This window comes from Anas platyrhynchos, chromosome 10 (assembly GCF_047663525.1).
Source record: "Anas platyrhynchos isolate ZD024472 breed Pekin duck chromosome 10, IASCAAS_PekinDuck_T2T, whole genome shotgun sequence".
In the NCBI taxonomy this organism is placed as follows: domain Eukaryota; kingdom Metazoa; phylum Chordata; class Aves; order Anseriformes; family Anatidae; genus Anas; species Anas platyrhynchos.
The window spans coordinates 7,075,651-7,097,888 of NC_092596.1; the positions used below are offsets into that span (position 1 = coordinate 7,075,651).

Genomic DNA, 22,238 nt, shown 5'->3' on the forward strand with positions numbered 1-22,238 from the left:
TCTTATCAAACTTCTGAAGGAATCCCTTCTGCTCTCTGCAAAGCCTTAACCTCTCCCTCTTCTTAAACCCGTGCTAGGACTCAGTGTGACACTCCAGCCCCTTGGGTTCAAAAATGAGCTCATAGTTTGTTGGTTTTTTTTTTTTTTTCTCTCCTATTTCTTTTCAGCTACAGTTTTCTTCCTGCTGTGTCCTATCGATTTCTGATTCTGCTGCTCCGCCAGCCTCTCACGGGGGAGACGCGCTGATCCTGGAGGAATCCAGCTCCAGCAAGTGCAACTACGGAGCTATTTAACCTAGCAGCAGGCTTATGGACCATGGGAACGCGGCGTTTGATTAATTATTGATTAATTATGTTCACATTTAGCCTTTCTGTGGCATCAGGAGTGACTTTAACGCGTGACACCAGCCCAGCCTTTGCTTCGTGTAGCGTAGCCTGAGTGAGGTGAGGGGAAACCCTGCTACACCTACAGCCTGAGGACGGCCTTTCACGGCCCTGCTGCTCATTTTTTTTCCTCAGAAAAGCAAGAAGCCGCTTGGGAACGCGGGGCACTGCCCGCCTCAAGGGCTGGCACCTCTGCCCTCAAGCTGTGAGGGGGCGTGAAATGGCCCCCGTGCCACCAGGCTTCTGTGGGGACACTAAAAATGCCGCCACCAACGTGAACGGCTCCACCTGGAGCTGCACCGAGCCGGGGGACTGCGGGCAGAAGGCAGGGGTCGGCGGGCAGGGGGCGGCCATCGCCTCACCGCCCCCCCCCCTTCAGCCTTTGCCCCTCTTCAAAATGGCGGCGCCCCCCCTCAGCACGGGGCCGCTCTACCCTCCCGGGCGGTCCTCCCGGCTCGTCTCGTTGGTGAGCGCCCCCCTTTGCCCCGGCCCGGGAGGCGCAGTGTGCGCATGCGCGGGGCGGGAGGGGCGGGGGGAGCGCGGTCCTTCACTTCCGCCGTTGGGCGGCCGCTTCCGGTCCCCCCGTTCCTTGGTAACAATGGAGCACAAAATGGCCGCCTGAGGGGAGCGGCGGGCGGCGGGCACACGGAGCTCGGCGACGGGGCTGAGCCGCGACCGAGCCCGCGGCGGCGGGGTGGGGAGAGCCCGGGGAGAGCCCGGGGAGAGCAGCGCAGCGAGAGCTCGGGCGAGCGGTGAGTGCGGGAGGCCGGCGGGCGGCCGCCCAAAATGGCCCGCGGCGGGGAGCGCCTCAGGAGCCCCTCAGGCCCCCCCCTCCCCCCCCCTCTACCTCCACCTCCAGGCCTTTAACGGCCAAAATCGCGCAGGGGAGGGGAGGGGAGGGAAGGGCGGCCCCTGGCTGGGGGGGGGGGCGGCTGCGGGCGCTGCTCGGGGCCTCGCTGGGCAGCCCCAGGCCGGCAGCAGCGGGGCCTGGGGCTGGGGCTGGGGCTGGCGTGGGCTGGGGGGAGGAGGGGATCGGGGCAGGGCGCTCCTTGTGTCCCTCGTGAGGGGTCCCCATCGGTTTGGGAGCTGCTGGGGTCTGTGGTGTTGGCGGTGCCGGCCCTGTTGGCACGTTAGCCGCCTTACCTTTGCTCTGTTACCTTGGTTTTCCGAGCAGATTCTTCCTTCCTTCCTTCTTTTTTTTTTTTTTTTTTTTTTTTTTAAATGCTGTTTGTTGACGTTCAGGGTTTCTGTTTACCACGCCTCAAAACTATTGGCAAGTGCAGTTGTGTGTTTCTTCATCTTCGGTGGCCTGCTGTAATGGAGGAGCAATGTCAAGCGGGTGTAACATGTAGATTTTTAAGGTTCATTATTTGTTTTGATTCTAGCAGGTGGGAGAAGGAACTCAACAAAAGCTTTCACAACAAAAATCCCGTTTTTTTTTTTATATATTGTTGTTTGTTTCTCAATTTGTCACAACAATAATCAGGAGGAGCTTGTAAACAGGAACTCAGACTGCACCGTGCCCAGTCACACGGCTGAGGTATTTCCCTGCCCAGGCTGGCAGCGGTGCCTGGTTTCAGACTGGAAGTTGTCATCAAGATGCTAAAGGAGTCCCGATACCTACTTGTCCCTGAATGCTAACTGCAGTGACTTAACCACGTTTTTTATAAAGAAGAGCTGACTGCTTCTTAGGCGGTTAATTATCTTAATTAAGAGTTCGATGCTTAGTTTTGTGGTGGTGGTCAACTAGCATTTAAAATGAGTGGATTTCCTCTACACATTGACCGTTTTGGTATTAAACAAATTATGGTTTGGGATTTTGTCTCCCCTCCTGCTAACAAGTGGAAAGCATTCCACAGATGATAAAATTCAGGGGTTTTTGTTACGTTGCACAACTAAAACACGACAGTTCGTGCTACAGAAACGTTTGTGACTGAACAAGCGCGCCGGCGTTCGTTGAGCACGTAGTGGCTGACATCTGTATCGTATTTATTTCCCATCTCCCTGAATACATGGACATACCAAGGTGTGCTGGAAACAGTGCTACAAGTGTCTGGTCTCTATTACGTGCCTTTTTTTCTGTTTCAGTATTTTTAGGGGAATGAGTAATGTGATCCCGCGATGGAAATATTTCCTTAAACACCCGCGTGTTAATGTACCTGGCTAGTTCATCCCTTCGTTCCTCATCCCTATGGAAATGTATCAAAATAAGTTCCTTGATCTTGGTAGAATGCCTCTAATTGCAGCGGAGGTGTTGTAATTTCTTTTTTTACTGCTGTAACTCAATGTTTTGACTTAATTTACATGAGCCTAAAGGTTCCGTTTGAGTCCAGCTGAACAGGTTACTAGGCTTTTCTATTTATTTTTTTTATAGAGCTTTCTGTTTCCGTGTACTAAAACATCTCTGAATCCAAGCAAGATTATTGGGTATTTATCCGAGTTTTTGAGCCATAATCTTAGTCTTGAGGAGAGCTTATCAACTCTTTAGCTTGAGAAACTTGGTCTTCAAGGGATAAAGCAAAACTCAGGATATTTTTATGGTGGCCTTGTGCATCTCAAAACCAACGCCTCTGAACATCTCAGTAGCATAAGAACTTAGAGGCAGGGTCGTTGCGTGGTGAGTAGGGGCAGCCAGAAGTGGCACACAGCCTCAGTTCTGCTTTTGTGCAAATTCCTGGTTGCAGATCAGGTCATAAGAACCACACAAGGCTGCACCTCCCTCGCGTTGTCATTAACGAGGGCCTTGTTAGTGTCTTGCTGCTGCTCTGCAGTGCTGGAGCCTAGCTTTTTACTGAAGGAGGTCTGCGGAGCTGTGCAGCCTCATAAAATCATCTCAGGATAATTGAATATGTCGGAGAAGTCAGGGCGCGCTCACTTGCTCCTAATTTAGTAACTTAAAAGCATTTCACTTAGAGCAGCCTTAATTTCAACATGCAAGATGTATGTGCACATAATCTTGTTAGAGTGCTTGAGCTTGCCCGCCTTAGTTTGTCGTCAGAAATGGAGCTACGGTCTTAGGATAGGTATGGAAATTCGCTTAGATTGTGCTGAAATTTTCCCCTTTGATATTTGTTGGGTACCAGGCAGCAGCGATAACAACAAAAAGTCCTCGCATCGGAGTCGCCGGGGGGGGGGTTGTATTTGCAGCGATCGGCACTGTTTCCTTGGCCTTTTAGTAGAAGCTGCGTCGGCAACAGCTTTGTGCAGAAAGTGAGAGTAAAAACGTAGAGCTGGGCTTTTAAGTCAGTGCGACTGCCTCAGTGCTTCCCCTGACCAGAAGTTCTCCTTCCGCAGAAATCAAAGCGTGATGGCCTTCGGTTTTGTGGGCACAACTTCCTTACTTGGCAGCCCTGCTCATGCCGCTGGCTTTCCGTGGCAGCGCTGGGTACGGGCGTGCAGCAGCGCTGCTTCCTTCGAGCTTTCTGCGTGCTGAGCCAGCAGGAAGCCTGCTGCTGGGGGAGAAGAGCCCAGCCTCACAACTGTCTTCTCCCAGAGCTGGAAAGTTGTGGTACCTTGTGGACGCTGAGCTTTCTCTTCTGGGGTACCCTCCAAGTTTGGGCCCAAAAGGAAGTGCTGTCTGAATTTTGTTTTCAACGTCTGTGCGAAAAATGCTGTGCTGATAAGTGCAGAGGATGAAACGTGAAGCTCTTATTTTGGTGACTGTTGCCGTGTTCCATCTTCTTACTTCCGTCTTCATTCCCCATGCTCAGTGTTCTGGAATTGCTGAGTCCCACCCTTCCACCCAGAAGGTGATCTGGAAACCTGTAAGGAATTGTTCGTTTCTGTGCTGAGATCTCTCTGAGGTGGGAATCAATACAGTAAGATGGGCAAGTGTTCGCCTCTTCCTATCAGCGTGTTCTGTTGAAATGTTTTCATTGTGTTTTTTTTTTTATTTTTATTCTGTGGAATTTTCTGCAGCTGTGCTGAATGAGTATTCATTTGCTTTCTGTTATTTAAAATGTACGTTCAGAGTGATGTCTTGCTGTATGGACTTTGCTTTGAAGCCTTCTGGGGCAGTGAATTGGCTGAATCCGTGTCTTAACTCTCCGTATTAAGTCAGCACTGAATTTCATTGCGGTTTACACGATATACTTCTCAGAAGACAAGTTTCTTCCCACTTTCCACAAGTGGGGCACGCTCCATGGTATTTTTTGAGGCCAGGAGGACGCAGAGTTCTTGTGTGTTTAGGATTTGTGGTAAGTTTAATCAGAAATCTTGAAGTTGTGTAGAGCTGTTGTTCATCAGACAATCAGAAAGCAAGAGTAGCAGGAAAAGGAGTGCGTCCAAAATTCATGCTGCAGTTTTGAAAGGTAGAAAAGTTCCTTGTTACCACTTCTGAGATGTAGATTAGGGAACTGCACCTACGCTGTCATATAGCCTTCAGCCTAATCGCCAAGGAAGACTTGTGTAGCTACCCAGAAAGACAAAAAAAACATTGATGCAACGAAGCTCCATGTACAATGCAAATAGCTGTTTGATTTCACTGTTTCACGGTATCTCCTTTCCTTAATGATAGGATTCACTGACAGTTCTGTGCTTCTGCTTTTGAGCTTGCAGTCTGGAGAGATGAAATATTTAAGATGAAGATGTAGTTCCTGTTCTGTCTGCCTTTGGTTATTGAGAAGTTGTGCGCTGACGAGCATGGAAACGATTTCTCCACTCGTGAGTCTTCTAGGAAAGCCTGGTAGTCGGATCGAACGCGGGCCGGGGGAGTCGGTGCTGCCCGTTAGGTCGGTCCTGTTTGTGCCTGAAGAGCCCGCAGTCACTGAGCTGCCTGGGGCCCGTCCTGCCCAACGGGGCGGGATGTCAGAGCTGGGGGAAAGAGCGCTGAGCAGGCAGCTCTGCAGAAGAGCCACACAGCTAAAACATCTCTGAGGTGTGTTCAGTGAAAGAGGGGAGAGAACAGGTAACCCAAAACAAGCCCAAACCAGAAATACCAAGTGGTGCAGCTTCCCCTACTGAGTCGCTGCTTTTAGTCAAAGGGTTTGACAATTCCTGCAGCCTAGGAGTAGGCAAGGTGCTCTGCTGGCTGAAGTACCTAATTAAGCTGAGGTTATGAATCATAAATGAGAAATTAGCCTTTTGCTGAGCGCATCTATGAGACACTTATTCATATTGCCATCATCCTTTCTGTGTATACCAAGGTATTAATTATGTTGCTGGGCTGTGAGGTAATTCAGGAAACGTTGGAACACTCAGGGCGCTCCGCCTTCGCACGTAACGTTGAGACGCCAGCAGCGCCTCGATGGGGGGAGTTTGAGAGACCTTGGCTGCGCAGCCGGCTCGTAAGCATCTCATTTGTTTCTGCACATCAGCTAAGTGCCTTTCTCTTCTTAAAATTTAAGGCTTGCCTCGTAAATCTGATGAAGATTATAATGTTAAGGTTTCGTGTTTTCAAGAATGCCGGCTAAGTTAGTGTTCTGGTGTTAATACAGGTAACTGATGTCAGGAAACATGAACCGTTTTTGAAGGGGAAAGAGCTAGCAATTTAGCACCGGGACTTCTGTTCCATCAGTGCTTTTGGGGGAAGAATTCTTTAGTCTGTCAGTGCTAAGCACTCCGGAGACGCCCAGTGTTACTGGCAAAGATAAAGGGACAACACGAGTGTTTTATTCCTGCCTGCTGTCCCACTCCTTTTCTTTTAATGACTGTAAATTCCTGACTGGCTTCTGTTTACACACTCATGACTTGGCATGTGGGAAAAGGTAAGAGACTTCTGGTACTGCGTACCATAGGGAACATCTAGGATTGGTAAATCATTCCTATCCACGAGCTCATATTACATCCTCTTGAATAAAATGAAGTATCGCTACCTGCTTGGGGCTTGCTGTTCTTGCTGCCGCAGTCTGTAGCAGCGGTGGGGAGGCAGCTAGTCAGCTGTGCTCTGAGATCTGAGATTGTTGGAGCGTAACTGCGGGAAGATCCTTTGCTGACTCGTCAAAGGATGGGAACACCAATTAAGAATTCACTGTAGTATTCACAGGAAAATATCTGGATCTTCAGCTGCTGAAGAATATTTCCCTTCATTTATTTATTTTTTTAAGAAAAAGTAGTTTATTCTAGCTGTGATTCAGTACAATACCTTGTTTTGGGCAGCCTTCAGGTGATTTTTTTTTCCAGTTTCCTGTAAAAAAAAAAAAAAAAAAAAAAGATTTTCATTACTGGATATCCCGGCTGAAGCTGGCAGTAATTGACAGATCTGAACTTCCTACTCACAGACGTGACCTTCCCCACCCTTTGTCAACTCAGTGCTGACAGGGAAGAACACTAAATAAGGAAATTCTGAATCTTTTCACATGAGTAAGAACAAAGTCTTACTTTGAGTTGAACGAAACCACTAGGAGAAAGAGAAACAGAGTTGAAGCGCACCTGCTTATTAGATAATCAAATGTTGGGTATTCTTTTGTAACTTAATAGTATACCTGTAGCTTTTCCCTCGTCAGGTTTCTCTGTGTTGCTGCAGTCAGCTTCCTTAAGCCGGTCCTAATTTGCTGCAGTGTGTGAGCTGAGCGCAGAAGCCTGAATCCCCCGAGTGAGGGAAGGGTTCCCAATTTATTTGTGTGACCCTCCACCACATCAAAAACGGAGCAGCACTGCCACCACGGGAACCCTGCAAGTGGGATTTGTGCTGAGATCCCAGATCTAAGGCTTTTTCTTAGCCATGATGTCTTTGCAGTCTTGACCAGCAGCTGACTTTACAGTTGAAAGCTGAAAGAGGAGGAGAGGGGAGCAAGCCTGGAAATAAGGAAGACTGACTTTGCTGTAGTTTCAGCATTCCTAAAGAGTCAGCTATTGAAGTGTGCATCAGTCTGTTGGTAAAGAAGAGGTTATTTTTCTCAACTTCACTTGTTTTGCCTCTTGCCTTCTTCCTGACCAAGAGCAGTGTCCTCTACATCTTCTGAAATGGAGTGGGCAAAAGTCTCGCTGTCAAGTAGGTGTTAGATAGCCAAGGTGCCCGCGAGCACTGGAGTTTGCAGTCAAAAGGAAAATTTCAAAGCATAAGCAGTAACCAAATGTCAGACTTTGTATACATAATGCACTCTTTTAAAACCTGTTGTTGAATTAGCCTAGTGCCTACAAATCTGCTAATGTTGCAGTTTGTGAAGAACACGTTTTAAGCTCAGTAAAAATCAAGGTAGCAACCATTCTGAGGAAAGTATTTTACAAACAGCTTTATGCTGCCCCTGTCCTTTAGCGTTACTGCATTCCCTGATTTTCCTAATTGTGCTGTCAACTTTGCTTCACTGCCGTCAGTTTCATGGAAAAAAAAGAAAATGCTGGTTAGAGCATTTTCCAAAGATAAAGCATCTTCCTGGGCTTTATTTTGGAATCAAGTCTCGTTCTACGTGGTTTATTATTCAGGTGTCTCTTGTAAAAAGCAGCAGCTTTGTCTTCCTGGTATTTTCCTTCGATTTGATATGTCTTGAAGTTAGTTGGGGTCATAGCTGTGTTGCAGAAAGCGTGTAAAAAGCTGTCAGGTTTCAAGCAAGCTCTGTTCTCGTTGGAAGTACGTGTCTGAGGTTTGAAGGGCACACGGATTTCGTAACTGAGCCCAGTCCGAGTGGGACGTACCTGCTGGAACCGTTGTGCAACTTCCCCTGTGAGTGGGTTTACTTGACAGCGTGTCACATGCGAGTCTTCAGACTGGCCATGCAGTCTTCGGGTTGCACCAGAGATGTAGCAATGCAGGGCCAGCTGCTGGCCTTCCGTCTGGAACGGTGGTAACCCCGCAGATTGCTGCTGCTTACTGATTCTCATGGAAACAAATCCCAGTAGCCTTCCACACCTGTAACACGGAGGGCCAACAGGTCATCTGTGCTTTTACATGACTAACCTAAAACAAGTTTTACTGCGTCAGAATGAGGACTGGAGTGGCTGTTTCTGTCATCCGCAAGCCTGCAATAGTGGGGTGTCCTATCCTGTGGAATTTCCTACTGCCACACAGAGGTTGTCAGCGCACTTTAATGTTCACAATAGCAGCTGAAATAAACTCCAGTCGGAGATCATGCGGCACTGGTGTTAACTGTGGGCAGTCCTGACTTGACAGCTGTGCTGACAAACCAAAAAAAGATGCTTTTTGCACTAGACAGATGTCTGAATGTTGGAAACTTTCCAGCAAGAAGCAAAGAGCTTTATTCTTCCATGTCACATGCAACATGGTTTAAATGAAAGGAACATTTTTTTGATGGGGAATATTATTGCAGAGCTTTTTAGCATGCAGAGGATTAGCTTGCTAATCACCTCTCTGAGTAACTAGATTCTACCAGTTATACAGGAAAATTCTTGATGTTGTGAGTAGCGAGGCATGATGATTAAGGAAACTAGTTATTTTAACTTCATTTGATATATTTGCATGGCACAACTAGTGCCAGTATGTCTCCTGCATTTGCATGTCTTTTGTTTTAATTTTGACCAAATATAGACACTGTATTAATTTAATTTTCTTCTTTTTTTTTGAGATGCTGTGAAGGATCTCTTCCAAATGAAAAACAATGTGAGGAGAAGACTTTTTTATTTTTTTTTAATATAACCACATTATAGAAAATAATTCTTCGAAGCAGAAGTTCTGGCAGGTATACATGGTGGAGTTTTGTCCTGGAAATGTATTAGTCATCAACATCAGTAATTCGCTAATTACTGAAACTTGCAAGCAAATTCTTCTCTTGACTTACAGCTACGGAGCTGATTTTACAACTGCTTTTTCATTTTGGAGGATACCAATAGCCCCGTCTCTTCTTTTTTCATATATAGTGTTCTATAGCATCTTCAGACTCATTTATTTAAATCCCTTCATTCTGTTAAAACTCACTTGGATGTTGAAGAGGGTGGTTCTCTTAATTGGCAGTAAATTAGATTGATTTCTGCTTTCTTTACCATAGTGCACAGAAAGGAGGAGTGATGAATGTTTAATCTCTTTTAGAGTACTCTTTTAGAGTTAGTATAATCACATATGGTTTGTGCCTCGTGCTACGCTGTTGTATGGCACTGTAAGGCATGGCTTTGGGATTCATGAGGCAGTTGCAGTATTAGGAGTATTTTATGGCAAAAAGATTGTTGTGGACACTTAGTAAACTGATACTATTCCATGGTGTTTGTACTTGCTGCTTTGAATATAAGTAGTGGTGGCTCTAGACTTTGTAGTTCTGGAAGTCGCTCGTGCTTTGAGAATGGTTTTGTTGTGATCCATGTCGTTTTGCAGCCAGTCTTAACTGAAAATTCATTAGCAAAGTCCTTTTCTCCTCAACTTAATGAAGAATATACTACAGGTTAAACATCTAAATATCATGCTGTGTTTCACTAAGTTGAACGAAGAGTTTCTTTTTTTCTTTTTTAGATACTCTTCCATTTGTCAAGATGGAGAGCTCAGATTCTAGTGATAAAGGAAATATCGATCAATCCGAAGCACAACGTCAGAGTCAGCTAGATCGGTTAGATCGAGAAGAAGCTTTCTATCAGTTTGTAAACAACCTGAGCGAAGAGGACTACAGGCTGATGAGAGATAACAATTTGCTAGGAACACCAGGTAGGTTATGCTTGTGTATGTACATCTTACTGGAATTGCCTGTAGTTGATTTGTGTCGTTATCTGTTCTCCTCAATCTCCTTCACCCGTTTAGTTCATGTGCTGCGGTTGTGTTCCGTGGTAGGGAGTAGCTTCTTGCTACCTTGTACATACTCAAAATTGAGGGCTCCACCATGGAGAGGTGGTTGGGACAATGTGGATTCATCAGATACTAAAGTCTGCTGTTCACACCACTTGATGGGAACATCCAGAGTTGACCCTGTTATGGCCCCTTAGACTTCTGGGACAGAACAGAAATCGCCCTTAAGCATGTGTGAAAACTTTATGCTGGTATTAAGAGTTTGTAACTAGGATAATTAATCTGGTGCAAGATTCTGCATGGGTGTTTTTATGTCCATGTTTAATCAACTTATTACTTTAAATTGACTCTTTATAGGATGATGCCTAATTGAAACTAGTTATAATTTAAAACATGACTTCAACTAATTTGAACTTTTTTTCGTGCTTGTGAACACATTATCATTTTTTTTTCCCCACTCTGGACAGCCATTTAATTGGAATAGGCTGAAGAAAACTGCTGATGAGTTGCAGAGGTTGCAGAACCAGAAAGCACATTTGTCTTTTTTGAGTAGGTTGAAACTGTTGGATCCTTCAGCAAAACTTATTTGGAAGAGTGGTGCTGAAGTGTCTGAACTGCCCCTTAGCAACCTGCTTGGCAGTCTCATTATGGCAGGATTTAATTAGAGGAAAAAAAAGACAACACAGTGGCTTGTACCTTCTGTAGAAGCTTTTGATAATGCTTGCCATACATATGATTTGGAAATATTTTTGGAAAATTTTGCTTATTTTCTAAGGTGAAATTACTGAAGAAGAGTTGCTGAGAAGGCTACACCAAGTTAAAGAAGGTCCGCCACAGCAAAACAGTGATGAGAATAGAGGTATATACAGTATTTGTGAAAACTCTTAACTTTAGCACCCCATACGGACCTTAACTTGAGTGCAGGAGTGGAACAAGTTAAGCCTAGGCAGGTGCAAGGTGAGCTTTGTTTCAAAACTAAGTGAACGTTATGTCTGATATCTGCTGCAGAGATCAGTTTGGGACAGATTTCACCCATAACGTGTCTGTTACTTGCATCAGAATAAAGTTCCATTTAGGTTTCTTTTTCTTTATTTTGAAGATTGTTTTCCTGTCTGCTCCCTTTGGGGATGCTTTTTGGCAATTCTGCTTTTTGTTTTTATTCACCATTCTTCCCTTCCAAAGGTGCTCTATGGGTTTTGTTATCACCCCTCTAAAGAGGTTGGTGGAGGATTCTTGGAGCTTTCCACTGGGGTTCATTCTTTAGTAAGATGGGTTTGCTGCACAGCTGATCTCCAAGTGAAGGGTCAGGACAAACATAGGTCTCGATTCAGTGAGATCCCTTAATTGTTTGGAAAGGAAAACACAGAATATTGATGTGTTTTAACACATGAAGTAAGACTTTCCATTTACAATAAATAATACGTGTTACTTAGACTTGTTTGCTGTGTGATGGCTGCAGCCTGTCTGTGCATATTAGGAAAAAGAAATCCACTCCTGCTCCCTTAACAGAGCTCTGGTAGATAAGAACTGTGATGCTACATGTGAAACTACAGTTGCTCTTGATGGGATTAAGCGCTTCAAAACTGTCGCTTTTTTAAATTAAGCACTTATGTTTTTGGAAAAGATCACTCCAATGTTAGCTAAGTACTCTAATTTTGGTAGTTCACTGTCTTTTTCGCAGGTGCAGAATCCGCAGAAGATGTTTCAAATGGAGATTCTATAATAGACTGGCTTAATTCAGTCCGACAGACTGGAAATACTACACGAAGTGGGCAACGAGGAAACCAATCTTGGAGAGCAGTGAGCCGGACTAACCCAAATAGTGGTGACTTCAGATTCAGTTTGGAAATAAATGTCAACCGTAATAATGGGAACACAAATCCGGAAACTGAGAATGAGCCATCTGTAGAGCCTTCCAGTGGGGAGGATTTGGAAAACAGCCAAAGTGACTCTGAAATTCCAAGGTCTGAATCACCGTCTGTAAGGCAGCCTGGATCAGAAAGGAGCACTTCAGAGGAGCTAACAACTGAGGAAGCTTCTCCTAGAGGGCAGAGGAGAGCGAGAAGTAGGAGCCCAGAACAGCGGAGGACACGGGCTAGGACTGATAGAAGTAGGTCACCTATTAATCCAGTGAGTGAGGCTCCTCGCAGGTCTCATCACAATACATCATCTCAAACGCTTGACCATTCGTCGGTGAATGAAGCTGAGGGAAGCTCTAGAACTAGGCAGCATGTGACGTTAAGGCAGCATGCAGTGGGGACTGACATGCCGAGTGAAAACGCAGTTCTGTTTTCAGCCCCTGAAACGAGACCTGCTCCTCAGGCGGCAGGTTCTTCAGAAACTAATGGTGCCAGTGAGTCTGCAACTCCTGGGCAGAGGCCTCCTACCATAGTGCTCGATCTTCAGGTGAGAAGAGTTCGTCCCGGGGAGTATCGGCAAAGGGACAGCATAGCCAACAGAACTCGGTCCCGGTCCCAGACCCCTAACAACACGGTCACTTATGAGAGCGAACGGGGAGGGTTTAGGCGCACATTTTCACGTTCAGAACGGGCTGGAGTGAGAACTTATGTCAGTACCATTAGGATTCCTATTCGTAGGATCTTAAACACAGGCTTGAGCGAGACTACATCAGTTGCTATTCAGACTATGCTGAGGCAGATAATGACAGGCTTTGGAGAGCTGAGTTACTTTATGTATAGTGATAGTGATGCAGATCCAAGTGGCCCCGCTCCAAATCAGAACGTGGATGCTTCCGAGCCGCAGAACGGAGGTGGTGGTAGTTCAGGCAATGAAAGTACGGATGTTAGCTCAGGGGAGGTGTACGAAGGTGGTAATGAAGGTGGTTCAACATCTGGTGCCAGACGGGAAGGTCGGAATACAAGAGGATCGGTCACGTTTGAAGAAAGTGGTTCTCTCCCATTCCTTAGCCTAGCACAATTTTTCCTACTAAATGAAGATGATGATGACCAACCAAGAGGACTCACCAAAGAACAAATTGACAACCTAGCCATGAGGAATTTTGGTGAGAGCGATGCTCTGAAAACCTGTAGCGTGTGTATTACGGAGTACACAGAAGGCAACAAGCTTCGGAAACTGCCTTGTTCTCACGAGTATCATGTCCACTGCATCGATCGCTGGTTATCAGAAAATTCCACTTGTCCCATTTGTCGCAGAGCAGTCTTAGCGTCTGGTAACAGAGAGAGTGTTGTCTAAATGAGATCTGAATTCATGGCCAAGCAGCTAGTGTAATAGTGATGGGCAAAGAAGTCACTTCCTTTATGGCCACTTTTTGAGTGGTACCTCATTGTATAATACTGACTTGGAGTGAATCTTCCCTCATGAGAGCATTTTCTCTGAATTCAAGCTTGTAAAATCCTAAAATTCCTTTAATTAGGGGTTTCGACATCTAGCCAGTTTGTGTGATTAAATTTCACTTGTCCAAAGACGCCTACCAATTTAAAAATACTTTTTTCTTTATGAAGAGTAAGTTCTAGCCACTTCCTTCCCCCAGTCCAATAAACATTTTGTCCTAAAGATTGTGCTTACGAGGAGTCTGAGAAGTCATCCCAGCTTAATGTACGTGAGTCGTAGATGATTTTCTGCAAGAAATCCAACTGACTGAAAAAGATAACACAAATTTAATTGCACACTTGAACATGTTTTAAATTTTCATACTGGGTTAATATTGGACGTGTCTGTAAATAACACTAATGTTAGCCCTTTCCCCATCACTATGGCACGCTGTAGGATGAGCTGTTAGCTTAATTGGGATATTTATCTTGTTGTGGAAATATAAGAATTGCCTATGCTTGTTTAAATAAAAAAAAAATCTGTTTTAAAATTGTAAAGCTTTTTTGTAGAAGCTCAGTACTTTTCCAATGCACTGTTGTACTAACGCATTAAGAATTAAAATTGTACCATGCTTAGAAATTGAGAATGCTTTTCATACAAACCCCACCACACAGAGAGCAAACTAAATACAAGAGAGCTGCTTTTGTAACTGTGTGCCTGTCAAGAGCAGTGCATATCTGTACTATTTATGTGAAAAGCTACTGTAATATAAAAACAGTTGAATTAGACATCTTAATTGCATTTAAGAAATGGAAATTAAATGTTTATAATTGCAGTGTTTTGGCTCAGTAATGTCACCCAAAAAGATGATAAAAGTTAGAAACTGTTCTAATGGCTGTTTTTTTCTTTATACGGTTCCTAATATGTAATAATATAAACTGGTGCACACCAGTTTATTCCGTGAGGTTTATGCCCAGTTCTTGCATTTTTTACTTTAAACTTTAAAGGTAACCCTGTATGATTCCTCAGCAGACAAATAGTAACACCCCCCCCCCCCCAGTCAGCTTCAGCAATATCAGTTCTGTTCAGTGAACATGATCTATTCAGTGTCGGTTTGAGTGCTGCAGAAAAATAAGTGTTAAATGGAAGAGAGATTAATTACTAGAATGCTACGTTAAATTTGGAGATTATAATTGATTACTGGAATGTTTGTAATGTTATTCTTAAGATTGGCTATGCATTCCAAAACAGACTCCTTATGCTCTCATTGGAAGGTCTGAACAATTGCCTTTAGAAGTGTGTTTGTGGCACACAGAAATGGAGAACCAGAAGCTGTGTTGCTGCCTCGATGTGGTCCTGAGCAACCTGCTTGGGTGGCCCCACTCGAGCAGGGCTTGGACCACATGGCCCCAGAGGTCCCTGCCAACTGCAGCCAGTCTGATCCTGTACCTTAACTCAGCGGTGTCAGGGGAAAGTGTCCCTGCACTTCAATGAGCTGTCTTTGTTGTATTCTCTAGTGTTGTTCTTATTTTTCCCCTAGTTTATGTCTGCAACAGGGAAAGCAGTGTTTCTTTCACCTCCAGAGTGGTAGTTGCAATGGGATATGAACTGCTCTTGCTGGCTGTAAGGGAAATGTTGCGTGCTCCTCAGATGATAAAACCAAAGCTAGCCTATCTTTTTTTTTTTTTTTTTTTTGCCTAATTAAAAAACATTTTTGATGTTTTCTAGTGGTGGTTGCATAAAATACAGTCTCTGCTCTAAGCCATTTTTAATGTCTCATCAGTTAAGGAGTCCACCATGTCCCAAAATTCACATTTTTTTTTTTATACGTGTGCATTTTGTGGTGTTTGGTTTAGTGGGAAGCCCTGACTGGCTATTGAGCTTGCTTTCCTCCTGGTGGGACACACTGTCATGGCACAAGGAATAAGTGTTTTGGGGGGATTTTGTTTGTTTTTAAGAGGGATAAATAAGCTCATGGTCTTAATTTTTTCCCTCTGTGACACGCATCACTCTGAAATTGGAGGTTAGCTATTAACTTCAGGTGCTGGACTCTCATGAATGTAGGTAACATATTTGATGCCAAAATTTCTTCAACAAAATAACACTTCTGAATTTCTTCCAGCAGCATTCACATAGCAAATACCTGCTATCGGTTGCAGTTTCCAGTAGCTCTATTGACTTACTGGAGCGTAGAATCAGAAGGAAAAAAAAGCAACCTTCTCCACATGAATGCCATTTTAGATTTGGAAAACCTGACATACTTCTCTGAAGACTAAGCACGGTGACAAGCAAGAAAGGAGCCCATTAGTGCTACTTAACGCCAGGCACGGCTGTGATGCGTGTCAGCCAACGTAGCTTTGTTTTTTAATGTTCTGAGTTTCCAGTAACTGGACACTTCGGTAGGCTCAACTTTACAGTTTTGTTATAGCTTAATAGTGGCATGCCTTAACATTTTATCTTTCTGTAATGATAGCAACTAATAAAATGTTGGAGGTTTCCCAAATGGTACCAAGAACAAGTACTTTAAGCTCAGTTGAGAAGCCCTTGAGTGTTCTCAATGTTTTACACGCCTTTTCCGACGCTGAGTGTGCTGACGGTGCTGGGGGCTAGGTGCCCAAGGTCTGGAAGGGTTAGCAGGAATTAAATTGCTGACATGATGAAGAGCTCCTTGTGTAGCTGAGTCATCTGTTGGCCCCTGCAGTAGTGCTGGGGAAGAGCAGTGTCCCCGCTGCTGGGAGCTGCAGCCAAGAGCTCGGTGGTGGCCACCAGTGCCTTCGTATCGCACCGTATCCACAAACCCCGCACCTCTGCGGGTGGGTGTAGGGCTGGGGTCTGGCAAGAGGAATTCCCAATTGCTGCTGCATTTTTATGGGGTAATTCCATTTCTGTCCTTTTAAAGTTATGTTGCAGTTAGGAAAAGTCAGTGTTTCCACGTTGGTTGCTAACAGAACGTGAAATGCACTAATTTTAAAGGCTCGCCGTTAGCCGGTTTTGCAGTTTGAAGTCATTATGGTGTTGAGATTTTGTACACATCGCTGCCCTTGGGTTGCTCTTTCTTGGTATTAGAGGTGGGATGCAGCACCTTTACGCACGCTTATAGCCACATGGAAGGTTAAAATGGCCATTTTTGTCATTTTGAAATGCCTGCTTGTACGGAAAAGAGAAGTAGAGAGGCAGAGGCAGCCTTGCTGCGGCAGCTGCCTGGCTCGTAGTGCCACCTTGTGGGAGCCTCTCTTACCCTTGCAGAGCCGGCACAGATCTCCAGCCCGTCGCTTGGAGCAGCCTGGTTTCTTCTTGCTCAGAAGGCTTGTGCTTTGTTTTTCAAGGGGATTCCCTCTTACCGCCTGCCTCCCTCCGTAGCGTGGTGTTTTTTCCAAACCACCCAAGCTGCTGTTGGGAGTGCTTATCTGGTGGGTGAGCTGGATTCCTGTCCTACGGGACAGCTCTCTGACAGCAGGACCCCCATACACAGCTGCGAAAGCAGTTGCGAGGCCAAAACCTAGAAGAGCGAATGGTATTTTTTTAATTAAGAGCATGTTTGATAGTTTAACTCAAATTGCAAACTGATACAGAGTTGTGGGTGCTTACTTTTTTTTTTTTTTATTTTTATTTTTCTTTAAATTAGGGCTTTATCCATTAAAAGACTGTGAAGACTTATTCCTGGGGTTTGTTAGCTTTCCTTTTTACATGCACTTTTTTTTTTAATCACTTACAAGAGGTTGGGTTGTGTTTTTTTTTTTTTTTTTGCAAAGAACTTGTAGGCAGTTAATTGACTCGTTTTAAAAAACGATTTCATTAGCGTAGCTACCGCATGCATAGAAATTACTCATTAAAAGTTTAAAGACTTTTGGTAGGAAGTATTAACGTGCATGCACAGCAGCTGCACTAACACGATACTGTACCAGTTTTGAAGGAGCCATAATTGTCCATTGTGTCAGCTTGCAAACTAATGGATTTCCCACTAATGTTGACACAATGGACCGTAATGACTGTCATCCCCGTTTCCTCTCAGTTAGCTGGATTATGCAAATACGTCGCGTCCAAAGGGCTGTTTCCCTGTCTAATTGCAGGGGATGTTTATCTTGCGAGGGTTGCCTACACAATGGGGAGGCTCCGCGCCGTGTCATGATAAGGAGGGCCCGACTTGGTGAGGGAAGAGGCGGTGGCACGGCTGCCCGTGGGGCTGTGGCTCTTGGTGGCTTTTTCCGAAGCTCCCAACGCAATCTTGGCCACCACGCTGCAAGGCTCACCTGGTTGGTGTAAGCCGTGGCCTTATCTTTGGCTTGAGCTCCTTTTCGTTACCATAAAGTGTACATCTGTACGTGCCCGATTATTTTGGGTTTCTCCCCATCATGCCACAGGGACTCATTGCTTGCTGCGATCAAGTGTTGGTGAGCATTGGCTCGGAGCCATGTTAAGGGAATCTGTAACAAATTCAGAAATATTTCCGATCTTTGCATACTCTAGGCTTTTTTTGTTTCTTTCTTTCTTTGTCCTTGACTGGGGAGGGAAGGAGGAAGGTGAAGAGACAGGACTGATGGTAACTTCCCCAAAGTACATTAAGTCTGTGTTGTGTTAAAAAAGAAAATCAATTTGCATTTGTTATACCAGGGCTTCCCAACCTCTTCTTGAGATGTCTTTTAACCATACTTTTGGGTTTGTTTTGATTATTTTATGTGGTTTTGGTCCCTTCAGCTAAAACACCCAACACCCCTTCCTGACTCTCCCTCTCTGCCAGTACGGCTCGCGGTTGGGAAGCCCTGAATTCAACTGAGAATGTAACAGTTTCCTTTTTATTTTTTATTTTTTTTTCCTTTTTTTTTTTTTTTTTCTTTTTGTACAGTGCTTTACATCTGTTTATACTGGACTTGTTTAGTACAAAATGGTACTCTGAGGTCATCGGACAACAGTTCGACCAGATTTGATAGCTAATATTTAGGAGGAGTTTGTTCCCTATGTAAGATGTCATAATGCAAATTTAAATAGACTCAATAAAATGCATGAAGTGACCATTTTGTGCTTGATCATCACTCCTTGGGCTTATTCTTCTTAGGGTGGGAACGTGCTGGAGTAACGATGGATGTGGCAGGAATTTATGTGCGCCTTTTGCCTTGAGGCCAGGCAGAAAGAAAAGACCCAGAATGGTGCAGCTTAGTTCCCTGAAGCATTTATTGCTCCTTAGTACATAAACCAGAGGCAATAAATCTTACGGTGAGCCAGACGTGTAAATCTGTCCTTGGATAATGTGGGATAAAGCAGTAAGTTACCTCCTGAGTGCGAGCTGTGACTTTTACGGGTACCCATCAGTGACGGGGCGCTGGCAGGGCTGAGCCCCACCAGAAATGCCCCAAACGCTTTGCAGTGCTCGTGGCTTTCATAAGAAGCTCTCACATATGGCTAAAAGCTTCGCCCTAAATTTAGTAGCTGATGTACGTGCAAATGCTTGCTCGAGTGGGAAGGAAATTTTGTAGGGTGTGGGGAGCTGGCTTTATTACCAGCGCTTCCCTCACCTCGTCTCCGCTCCTCGGGTAGGAAGTCGGAGCAGAGGCCTGATGGCATGGAAGGAGGAGAAGGGGCAGGACAGCGATGGGCAGCTCGAAAACACGCAGCACCCAGCGTGTGGGTGCCATGGGCTGCTCCTCCTGCCGGGTAGCTGCCTCAGCTGCTTGGCAGCACGGTGCTGCTCGCCTTGCTGTGGCCAGGAGGAAGGTTTGTGGGCTTCCCCAGGGACGTGTTGAGCAAGGACTCTGCTCCGCCTTCAGCCTCCCTCGGGAGACCTCTGGGAAGAGTTTTTTCCCAGCTGCCGGAGGCTTCATCTCGAGCTCTGAGGTGTCCTGCTCTGGAAGCGCACCACTTCTCCCCCAAGTCTTTGCCATAGGCCTGAATTTTCGTTTTGGTGTCTTCACCCATGAAGTAGTTCCCACTCTTTCCATACCAGGAACCCCTCGCCAGCTCCCTGGCTTCAGCCCTGTGGGAAGTCCTTTGGGTTGTGTATCCCTGTGGTTGTTCCTTAAAAACTGCCGACTGCCCCCAAAAATTGCTTTAGAAGTCCAACCCAACCTCGGAGCATGTGTGCTCTCTGGAGCGGCTTGGGAAGGGCTCCGCAGACCTCTCCTCGATCTCGATGGGAGCTGCTGGTTGTGGTGGGAGGGAAGCAGAGGCTCTGCTGCCAGCTCATCTTCCCTGCCTGTCCCTTGGTGGGACCTCTTTGGGGGCTTTCAACATCATGAATCTAAGCTCAGCTGCATCGCGGCTCCCTAAGCCCTTACAGTAAAGTTGTACGGGGAAAACTAAATCCACATCTTTGCCTTAAAGGAGACGGCATTGTCTCTGCCACTAATGAGAAGCTGATGCTGCATGCTCCAACTGTTTCCCTGAATAAATCCCCTGCTGAGCCGAGCATGTGAAAAAGCAGGCGTCGAGCGTCCCCGACAGCAACCGCTTCATCAAACGGGGCGGTGCTGTCTGGGGAGGGTTTCTGGCATTTTGGCTGCCGTCAGGTTTGGGGTTTTTGAGAAAAAAGGTTGCTCAGAGCATGTTCCTTGTGGTGGCATTGGGGTGTTGGTGCTTTGCAGCAGGGCTCAGCTGCAGGAACCTCGCAGAGTCCAACAAGAAGTGTGGGGTCCTGCAGGTGGAGGGGAACAGGCCCAGGCACCGGGAAGCACAAGGGCTAAGGGTATCCTGTGCTGCATTGGGAAAAGTATCACCAGCAGGACAAGGGAGGTGACTCTTCCCCTCCCACCTGGGGTGCTGGGTCCAGTTCTGGGCCCCCCAGTACAAAGAGATATGGAGGAACCGGAGAGAGCCCAGCACAAGATGCTGCAGGGCCTGGAGCTCCTCTGCTGGGAGGGGAGGCCGGGAGAGCTGGGACTGCTCGGCCTGGAGAGGAGGAGGCTCGGGGAGGACCTGAACACCTGAACACGGGGGGGTCTCTGAACACCTGAAGGGAGGGTTTCCCAGCGGGACGGGAAAAAGGGTTTGGGCCGCTCGAAGCGGGGCTGGTGAAAGCATCAACAAGGGTGGGAGAAGGCTGCGGGAACAGCGGGCAGGCTGGAGGGGCGATGAGGCGCAGGCCACGTAGGCCAGGGCCGAACAATGCCGCAGATGGGCCGATAACAGATTTACAACCCCGCGGCGCAGCGCCTCGGAGGAAGAGGTGCGAGCCACAACAATAGCAGCAGCCAGGAGCCAGAGCCCCGCTCACCCAGCCCACCGCCGAGCACCCACCCCGCAGGGAGCTTATGGCAGCTGATCTGCCCAAAACACGAGAAAAGCACACCCCGAAGCCTCGCCACGACGAAGCAGGCAGCCTTTCTGCTCCACACGACGTGACTCTGGTCCTGCAGTGCCCTCCCCTGCGTTGTTCTTGCTTTAGATCTCTGTGTGTGTATATATGTGTGTGTATATATATTTTTTTCCCCTCCCTTGTTTTTCCCCGCTGCCAATATTACATGGTTTCCAATACATTACTCTGCATTAAAGAAAACCCCCAAACCCAAGCTGAAATAAAGCGTGCCCTAAACTCACGTTGTGCTCACCCTCCCAGCCACTCACTGCGGTCCCTGTGCCTCCCCTTGGCACTGGGGTCATGGAGGGGGATGGATCTTGGGTCCTGCACAGCACGGATACCAAAAGGGGCTGCAGGTATATATGCCATTCACATGCTTGTCTAAAATATTTTGTAGCTCCTAGGAAACGAATATAAGACATCGACATGCTTAGTATTTAACATATAAAATAATTCATTTAAAATTTAATAAAAATAAATAAAATTAAAATAAAATAAAATAAAATAAAATAAAATAAAATAAAATAAAATAAAATAAAATAAAATAAAATAAAATAAAATAAAATAAAATAAAATAAAATAAATAAATTTAAATAAAATAAAACACCAGCTTTGAATTTTAGAAGTAATATTTCCCAGCGGGCAGGCTCACAAGCTCCCCGACGGAGCGCTACATGTGCGTGTGCTGCCTGCCCTGTCCCTGCACGCATGGCACGCGGAGGAGGGCTGCTGCTGCCGCCTTTGAATCCCTGTTTACTGCCTCTTATCAGCTCCCGCTGGGGGTTTTTTGAGTATTATTTGCAGTAAATATCCCTGACTTGAAAAAGGGTTGAGATGCATATGGAAAGAAAAATGAAAGCCTGAGCCATATCAAATTAACGTGTGTGTCAGCTTTCATCTGATGTCAATTAAGGCAGCTAGTGTAAACAATTTGTTACTTTAGAGTAAGTATTTTTTTTTTTTAATTTTATTTTAGAATCCTTGCTAAAAGCCATTTTTTGGTTCCATTCACTCCCTTTCTTGCACACCCTCCCCAAAAATGCTCCTACTGGCAGCTTAGCTTAGCTCTCCCAGCACAGTGCTAATGTCCAGGAGGCCTCACTGTGCCCTGAGCCCCTGCCAAAGGAAGAAATATAATAATAATAATAATAATAATAATAATAATAATAATAATAATAATAATAATAATAATAATAATAATAATAATAATAATAATAATAATAATAATAATAATAAAAACCCTGGTGCACTGACACTCATGGGAAGCATTTCTTTAGGAAACCACAACCCCCTTCCTTTTTAAACTGGTTTTATTCTACACAATTTTTTTTTGAACAACATTCATAAACAGTCATTACAAAAATGTGCTAATATGGGTTTGTTTTATGGTTATTTTTGTTTTTTTTTTTTTTTTTGTTGGTTCATTTTTATGTTGTTTTTGTATACCAACGATCAGAAATTCACATTTTGAAAGGACAGCCATACTGTTAAGACACACATTCAAATACTTTACTTCCAGATACAATATTTTTAGGGGAATATAAATCGCTTACAAGGAGCAGATGTCAAAAGAAGAAGAAGAAAAAAAAAATTCAATTCTACCAGTTTCTTCACCTACATCTTACAAGCTCCTACGAGGCCAGTTCTGCAAGGTGTGGCTTCTCCACCCTTTCCA

General features: G+C 45.3%; 1 protein-coding gene across 4 annotated transcripts; it reads left to right on the top strand.

Annotated features, from left to right (window-relative positions):
* The first annotated feature begins 944 nt into the window (after positions 1 to 944).
* Positions 945 to 18,287, top strand: RLIM (ring finger protein, LIM domain interacting). 4 transcript variants are annotated; one of them, XM_038184051.2, is made up of 5 exons: positions 946 to 1,135; positions 8,843 to 8,877; positions 9,718 to 9,906; positions 10,760 to 10,843; positions 11,666 to 18,287. In XM_038184051.2, exons 3-5 carry the CDS (start codon positions 9,738 to 9,740, stop codon positions 13,195 to 13,197), a joined length of 1,785 nt encoding a protein of 594 aa, XP_038039979.1. In that variant the 5' UTR covers positions 946 to 1,135; positions 8,843 to 8,877; positions 9,718 to 9,737; the 3' UTR covers positions 13,198 to 18,287. The 4 variants fall into 4 exon arrangements, with proteins under 4 accessions (XP_071899270.1, XP_038039979.1, XP_027320980.1 ...); XM_072043169.1 differs by lacking the exon at positions 10,760 to 10,843 and having other exon boundaries at positions 945 to 1,135; XM_027465179.3 differs by lacking the exon at positions 8,843 to 8,877 and having other exon boundaries at positions 995 to 1,135.
* The last annotated feature ends 3,951 nt before the right edge of the window (positions 18,288 to 22,238 follow it).